Source organism: Austrofundulus limnaeus, unplaced genomic scaffold, assembly GCF_001266775.1.
Source record: "Austrofundulus limnaeus strain Quisiro unplaced genomic scaffold, Austrofundulus_limnaeus-1.0 Scaffold79, whole genome shotgun sequence".
NCBI lineage: Eukaryota > Metazoa > Chordata > Actinopteri > Cyprinodontiformes > Rivulidae > Austrofundulus > Austrofundulus limnaeus.
The window spans coordinates 168,541-176,973 of NW_013952481.1; the positions used below are offsets into that span (position 1 = coordinate 168,541).

Genomic DNA, 8,433 nt, shown 5'->3' on the forward strand with positions numbered 1-8,433 from the left:
TCACAATTGTATACCACTTTGTGTTGGTCTTTCACATTAAATTCCAGTGAAATATATTTGTTTGTGGTTGTAATGTGACAAAATATGGAAAAGTTCAAGGAGTATGAATACTTTTGCAAACCACTGTATGTGTCCCCTGCTCATATGGGTTCTTTCTCCATCCCCACTCACCATAAACCAGAATATGCCGTTCAGACTTGGTTCTTCAATAGGTCCTGACCAATTAAATTGTGTTTTAATAGAGCTAAATACTAGGTGTGCACTGATGGCAGTTTTCTGGCCGATTACTGATCTGTAAACAGTCTACCCATTCGGATTTTGGCCGATACCAATTTTTTTTTGAGTGACACCATCAGTTGTTATAAGCCTCATTCATAAGATGGCTCAGTCTGGGACTGGCGTGTGTTCTGTYCTCTTCGGATCATTCAGAAAAAACATGATGGCAAAAAAGCGAGTAAATTGATCTTACCTTTGATGCCCCCTCTGAGCCCCCAAGTGAGGTAGTATCAAAGTCGGGCCCAAGACGGGCTGACCTATTTGTGAAAAAGCAAGCTGCGGTTCCGCACTCAGGAAATAATGAGCTGATGACATCAGTGAGCGACCGCAGGATTAATCAACAAACAGATTTATTACGGCGGGAACATTAAAAAAGATGAGAAACAACAACTGTGTAGTTAGTTTAAAAACATTAAAACACATGATCGCTAAAGTAAGTCTATTTTGTTTGTTTTGTTTGAGATGAGAAGCCCTTTTTTTCCACAGATGTTACCCAAGTATCGGCTGATCTCCCAAAATTAATGAAATCGGTGCCGATAAGTCATCCAGACAATTTATTGGTGCGCCCCTACTAAAGCTGCTGGTTCATTACAGCTAATTCAACATCTGTCCTTGAGAATATCCTGAAGATACATCTTTGTCTGCTGAAATATTGAATAAACTGTGTTTTCAGAATCCTCCTTAATAACGGTTCAAATCCCGGTCCAGGGACCTTTCTGGGTAGAGTTTGCATGTTCTCTCCGTGCATGCATGGGTTYTCTCCDGGTACTCCGGCTTCCTCCCACAGACCAAWAACATGACTGTTAGGTTAATTGATAACTCTAAATTGTCCCTAGGTGTGAGTGAGAGAGTGAATGGTTGTTTGTCTCGTTTGCCTCTATGTGTGGCCCTGTGATGGACTTGCGACCTGTCCAGGGTGTACCCCGCCCCTCGCACTGTGACTGCTGGATATGSGCACCAGTGACCCATGCAACCCTGAAAAGGAAGAAGCGTGTACAGAATATGGATGGATGGACCCCTACTAAATACGTGTGTGAATGTCCTCGGTGTGTGTTCAGCCTGGACTCCATTTATCTACTTGTATTTGGTAGTCTGTCTTACTGAACTGACATGACTCCACACAAGCAACTGATTTATTATCTGGATATCTTGAAGTGATAAACCAATCACCAAATCCGTTCAACTGCTGGTTCATTACAGCTAATTCAACATTCGTGTTTGAGAATATCCTTAAGATACATCTTTGTCTGCTGAAATGTTGAATAAACTGTGTTTTCAGAATCCTCCTTAATAACAGTTGATCATTTTTGTCAGGGTTTTACTCATCAGAGTGGGTCATCAAARTGCTGCATGGGCAGTTTCTCAATTGTTCTGATTGCTTTAGAGTTGATTGGGCCCACTGTACTGTGTCAATCACAGGACAATAATCCGAACAGCTTCATGTTCTGTTAATCTAACACAGTGCTGATTTTGTGATCTGATGGTTCAGACTCGCTGTAAAGGAAGTTTACAGGTTAAAATCTTCAGTCACTGAGCTCTGAAACCATCAATCCGTGTCCTGTTTATTCCATATTCCCTCTGTTAGGTAATTTGGCTTACTCAGAGATAACTCCAAAACACTATGACTCAATTGGCTCAGAGTCATATGTTAAAATAATACAGTTCAGATGTCTGCATGTGTTGTAATCTTTACAGAAACATCAGCAGCACTGCTGATGTCCTGTTTGTTGCTGATCTGACAGCTCACTCTGCAACGTGGCCAAACAAGTGTTTGTATAAATCTGGTATTTGACATTTGCAAAAAGATTTTGAGTGTGCTTCCTTCTGCCAGATGTGAGCACTCCCAGTCTGAACAGGGCCTAAAGGGTTCAGTGTCAGATTTTAGTTCTTAAAAGTGGTGAAAGAGAAATGTCTGCATATAACACATATGATCAAAACAGACTTATTTTTTTAATCCATATTTTGTAGTCCAAATGACAAAGTCAGACCTGTAAATGCATCACAAAGGAATAAAAGTCTGAAATAGCTGATTGAAGTGTTAAATGTAAGATTTTGTTCTGACGACTGGAGGTACTTGAAGCCTTCCTCTAATCCCTGCAGATGTGTGCAGGTCTCATGCTCCTTTTGTTTGTGTTGCAGCTCAACAACCGGTTGTTTGAGGAGTTAGCGATGGATGTTTACGACGAGGTGGATCGCAGAGAAAACGATGCAGGTTACCCTTCTCCTCTTTCTCCTTTTTGTTTCTCCTCCGAAACACGACAGTTCCTGTCGAGTATTTAAAATGCCTCTCGTCGCCAGCCTTCATGTTTACTTTGAAATGGAGCTCTGGCAGGAAAAAAAAACACGTGCAATAAAAGACAATAAGCAACTAAGTGAGAATTTGTAGGGTGGATTGAAGAAAAAGGGTCTGGAGAGGAGGAGATGTAATAAATGCAGGAGGAGGAGGAGAGTYGGAACAAGGAAGTGCCTCCTTCACTTTTCAACGTCTCCTCCTCGAGTCTTTCTCTTCCTCCCTTTTTCTTCATTCCCTTCAGTAGAGTTAGAAAATAAAAAAAGCTCTGACGGAATCACAGCAGGTAAGTGGCACCAACATGTCGACACATTTAACTCCGCACAGCGCTCCGAACTCAGTTTAGTGATTTTTAAGTTTAGTTTTCCTGATTTTTGTTTGTTTTCATGTGTGTGTGGGCAGAGGGGACTGATGTGGGCAGCTGCGCATGCTCTGGCTACAGTGACCACTTACACACACATGCGCGCACACACACACACTCTTGTATAAATAGTGATTTTTGTGTTTTCTTTTTTGTCTTCAGTGTGGTTGACGACACAGAACCACAGCACTCTGGTAACAGAACGAAGCGCCGTCCCATTCCTACCAGTCAACCCTGAATACTCTGCCACACGAAACCAGGTAACCACGCCACACACACACACACACACACACACACACACACACACACACACACACACACACNACACACACACACACACACACACACACACACACACACACACACACACACACATCTGTACTCACTGGTGCACAGAAAGAGCTCCAGCTTAGCCACATGTGCTGTGTTAGGATGAATAGTTCATCGTTTTTTAATCATCCCAAGCAAACTGCTGGAAACTGTCCTTTTTATTCTTCCACGCAGATGTGTAATTGCATGTTTCTGTGCGTCTTTGTGAGTGCAGTTGTTCTGGTTTGTGTGTGTGTGTGTGTGTGTGTGTTGTGAGTATGACTGTGTATTTCCACAGCACTTGGTGTCTGACCTCAGGACTCACACAGGCACAGAGTTACAGACCGAAGCCTGCACTCAGTTCGTGGTCCACATAGCTCACAAAGAGGACTTTTGACTCGGAGAGAATTTTTTTATTTTTTTAGGCAGCCATGCAGAGTGCGTGTGTTTTTAAATCCGACCCGGCTCCGCCTCCTTCTGCTCTCAGGGTCGTCAGAAGCTGGCTCGTTTCAACGCCCGGGAGTTTGCGACGCTCATCATCGACATCCTGAGTGACGCCAAGAGGAGGCAGCAGGGAAAAGGTCTCAGCTTCCCAACTGGTGAGACTGAGAGGGGGGGGGGGGGGTGGTACACACACACCGCTCATTACATTTGCTTTCTGTTAGAAAAACCGCTGCTTCTTGAAGAAACTCGTCTCCCTTTGTCGTGCACGTCTTTTAAACAGATTTCTTTTTTTCTGTTAGTGCTTGAAGTATTTGTAAGGAATGACTCTCAGCTACTACCACACCAAGTCTTTATACAAAATCTGTAAAAGTGATTAAATTGTAGCCTTTTTTGTGTTTGTGAAGATTGATTAGCTAATAAAACAATCTTGAATTGGTTGTAAATGTTCATTCAATTACGTTCACTCATTCATGAGATATTTTGCTAACAGATGGACAAATGCACACATTCAGAGACATAGGAAATTACATGATTTCCTGTCTTCATTGTGCCTAAAATAAAAAAAAAGACCATAGCCACAATCAGAATGAAGGAAAACCACCTAAAAATCAATATGTATAAATTGGGAATCACTTTTTCATCATGAAATCCGCAACAAATCAGGTGATTTTTTTTTAAACAGTTTAGGAAAATATTTCCATCACTCTTCAAGAGTTGTCCATCTAACCAAGTCAGTTTTATATCCAGCAATCTTATGCCGTATCTTGTTTTGGGACTGATATACTAAGCCAGCTCAGAATGTGTCAGATTATTAATCTTAATCTCATTTCAAGAACTGCAATTGTCTTATTCCACTGGCAGATAATTTCATTTAATTTGAGAAATTAGAGAAAATTCAGATGTGATTGGGGATGTGAAGCTCCTCGTTTGGATTTAAAGAGACAGCGTCAAAATGAGTTACCATATTTTTCGGACTATAAGCCACACCGGACTATAGGACCTGCCATTTTTTTTTTAAAAATCCGCGAACATTAACATACAAGCCACACCGGACTATAAGTCACACCCCCAACATAAAAAAAAAAACAGTACACCCAAATTTGCCGTCAGAAAAGTGAATTCAAAATCAAAACATAAAAAGCAAACGTTTAAGAATTAAAGTTCGGAGGAATACGGTTCATTTAACTGACCTTATTTTGGTAGTTTTCTTTAACAGTTTCTGGTCCAACAAAACGTCTCATTCATCGTCCTCCGGCGCACTGAAACCATCGAAGTCCTCCTCTTCAGTGTCGGAGTTAAACAAGCTGAGAAAAGCTGCGTCACACAGCGGTATCTGTTCAGTGTTGCTTTCTGTGTCGCTGTCCTCCCGGGGTAATGCTGGCTCTGAAGCTGTGGTGGGAAAGCCCTCACGCTCCAGCACACGTCACTGCATGGGATTCCTTCCCCGGGGAGTGCAATGAGGGAAAAAAAAAAGTCAGCAGCTCTTCACTCGACGTTTATCCACAAACTGGTCCTGGATTAAGCTCCAAAGTTTTTAATCAGTCAGATTCCACCATGAAAAATGTCTGTTTTATCCCCTTTTATGAGTTTTTGGCCATTGACCATCTTTAAATCGCTGCTTCCTGGTCAACAGTCGGCTCTGGAAGCGATCGCTTTTTTCTTTTTTTCCTTTCTTTTTTTTAAGCGAGTGGTTGAAGCAAATGGAGCATAAGAGCCCCTTGGTGGCTGAAGAAAAAAATTCATGTATAAGCCGCACCGGTCTATAAGCCGCATAGTTCAAAGTTCAGGAAAAAGTCGCGGCTTATAGTCCGAAAAATACGGTAGACTGAGACGCACCTTGTGGGCTTGTGGAGTTACGGTAAGGAGGAATTCAGGCCAAGGCACTGCAATATATATGCCCCGACTGAATGATTTAAACCTGAAATGTAGGATTTAAAACATCTACTTTTAAGCTGTAGTAAGTAAGTAGGTAAGTAAGTAAATAAATAAATAAATGTTTGTTGTCTTTTCTTCTAGCAGACCCATTGGACCCGGGCATAGATGATGACATGCACGACTACGACACCGTAGCTTCCGACGAAGACACGGACAGTGAGCTGACGACCCAGAACAACAACAACACGCAGCGCAGCAATCGTGCAAAGGTAATCTGCTTTTGTTTTTTTGTTATTTTGTCCAAAATGGCTTATTAAACTTAAATATGAAATGAAAACACGCAGTTTTGTTCAACGTTCTCCACAGCTCGGCGCGTGTTCATGAATGTTACGCAGCCACCACTTAGATGAATACATTAGAAAAAGAGTCTGAAACACAGTTTTTGTCCTGATGTCTGCTCAAATGGCTGCCTCTCCCGACGTGCTTTGAGGGAAGCAGCCACATCTGGGTTTGGCACATAGCTCCTGCTTGACATCATCGGCTATTCTAGGTCCTTGTGCATTGTTCCAACATACAGCCAGAGTTTTAGAACAGCGTGGAAGAGAAGGGTTAGAGAGACCAGGACAGAAAAGTTCATTAAGATAACGTGCCTGATTATTTTTATGGTGTTGTTTAATTTGACTGTGATCCTAAGGTTTAAGAATGGTATGGTTGAAGTATTTTGGGTGTTGTTACTGGTTTAGCCAGAAGGAGTGGTAGAGGATGAATCTGAGCGTGCTTCAGGGTCACAGGAAGTGGGGGGGGGGGGCTACAAAGAGCCATAACTGAGGCTCTACTGTTGAAATGTCTGTGAGATCTTCCTCTGCTCTGTTTACACAAACCCTAAACAGACAGAGGGTCATTCCACTTTCTAATCTTGTGATGGATTTGCCCTCTTGCCATAATGACACTGATCAGACGAACGCTAAAGAAATTCCTTCAAGTCCCAGTTTATGTGTTTTTTGTCCACCACGTCTGTCTTGCTCACGTTTCCACCTTCATTCATGTCCGATCCCATCAGAGCATGGACTCATCGGACCTGTCGGACGGGCCCATCACGCTGCAGGAGTACCTGGAGGTGAAGAAGGCCCTGGCCTCCTCAGAAGCCAAAGTGCAGCAGCTGCTGAAGGTCAACAACAATCTGAGCGAGGAGCTCCGGAGACTTCAGAAGGAGGTATGACGGAAAGAACTGAAGTCCAGCCAGGCTGATGAAGGCAGAGGCAGACAAAATGCCTAATGCTGCTCATAACTTAATTAATTTCCTCTTCCTTCCTCACAGATTTAATCAGACGACAGCTTTTCAGTGTTAACTAAAAACTATGGGGCTTAGGTGTCACAAAGACTTATTCGTGTTTGTCACCTTTTTTGTTTGTTTGTATAGATCTTATCCATTGTTTATTGTTGCTTTTTATTTGTGGGTCATCCTCATTAGCTCAGTTGACTCATTAGAGACAAGCATTGTTTGTTTGTTAACCACAATTCATTCATGTCTCTTTGTTGTCACATCTTAATGAAGATTAATTAAAGATGTGAAACACTTTCAAAAGGCAGGTCTGTACATTATTTTTATACAATTATGTACAACCTGAGATAGAAATATGGAACCACTACACTTGATGGAAGTATTAGGGCTGAGCGATAGAACAATAACGATACATATCTCTATAGACACGTGAGACAATAACCTTCAATAGAACGTTGATCATTTTTGTTTACGGAAGTTCACAACATTTACGTAGGGAAATGCAAATTACAAACCAGGATCAGAGATTGTGATAACACTTAACAAAAATCTACTGAAGCTACACACCTCCTCCAGCCACGCCGGTGCAATTTGTTTTATGTGTCTTCCTCTGGTTTCATAAAATAATTGCAGTCAGCCCCATGAAATTTATGTAGAGAATTAAGTTCTTAAAGCTAAAAAGAACGACGTGGAGCGAAAGGAGAAAATGAGCACAACCGCTCGAGAGATAAACGAGGGTCACGTCACCAGTTTAGCAGTTTAATCAGCCTTTTTTTYCCTGATTCTTAATTCTAAAAGGTAAAAGAACAAACTAATTAATAATTATTGATGGACCGATGTGAAACACAGTCACATTGCCCAGTCCTATGAAGGATGTAAACTTTTAAAAACACATTTTGAAAAACACAATGTGACTCAGCATTAAGTTTTAAATAGAAGAAAGCATAGTTACACACTAAACTAATGATGTCAGCGTCATAGAAAAGCTAACACGATTAGCGTTGAGTTTATCATCATTTATATACAAATGAAACGTTTCCATTTCATTACTAAAGACAGCCATGTTCTGATATTTTCATCTATTTATGGTCATACATCCTTCAGTATTTAGCAGAGAAGATGTAAAAACACAGCTTCACAGAAACAAGTTTTTCTACTGGAAGCTACGCTAACTGTGCTAGCTGTGCGACTGTTGCAGCACCGATTAGCATGAATAAATTTGATTTAGCAGCTTTCATCTAAAAATAGATTTTACCTCCCATCCCTGTTTATTACTGTGTTTTTTTACTCCAAATAAAGGTGATTATGTTTTTACCTGAGGGTTGGACTGTAGCCTCCTACTGTTTTTCTTTCATCTTAAACCTGTAAAGTCTATTTATCGCACATTTCATACATTTTTTATAGAAGCTGCTTTAAGATGTTGTGTTTGATCTTTTTTTTTTAAACCTGTTATTATGAATGTTTGTTTTTGACCTTTCAGTTTATTACTCCCCTCCGCCACCTCCCCATGTTCCTCCTTCCATCCCTCCCTTCATCCTCCCGCCCCTCCCTGTCCCCCCTCCCGCCCACTCTCCCATAGATCACCCGGATGCAGAC

The 8,433-nt window shown here is 41.4% G+C and overlaps 1 protein-coding gene across 3 annotated transcripts in view; it reads left to right on the forward strand.

Moving 5' to 3' along the window:
- Nucleotides 1-8,433, forward strand: part of git1 (G protein-coupled receptor kinase interacting ArfGAP 1) — a 45,313-nt gene that overhangs the window by 26,513 nt on the left and 10,367 nt on the right. For 2 of the 3 annotated variants that reach the window (XM_014011267.1, XM_014011269.1), the window contains 5 exons: nucleotides 2,416-2,488; nucleotides 3,090-3,187; nucleotides 3,724-3,835; nucleotides 5,697-5,824; nucleotides 6,616-6,768. In XM_014011267.1, the coding sequence (XP_013866721.1) occupies nucleotides 2,416-2,488; nucleotides 3,090-3,187; nucleotides 3,724-3,835; nucleotides 5,697-5,824; nucleotides 6,616-6,768 (564 nt within the window). The remainder of the gene's footprint in view (nucleotides 1-2,415; nucleotides 2,489-3,089; nucleotides 3,188-3,723; nucleotides 3,836-5,696; nucleotides 5,825-6,615; nucleotides 6,769-8,433) is intronic. The other variant, XM_014011268.1, reaches the window with a different exon arrangement.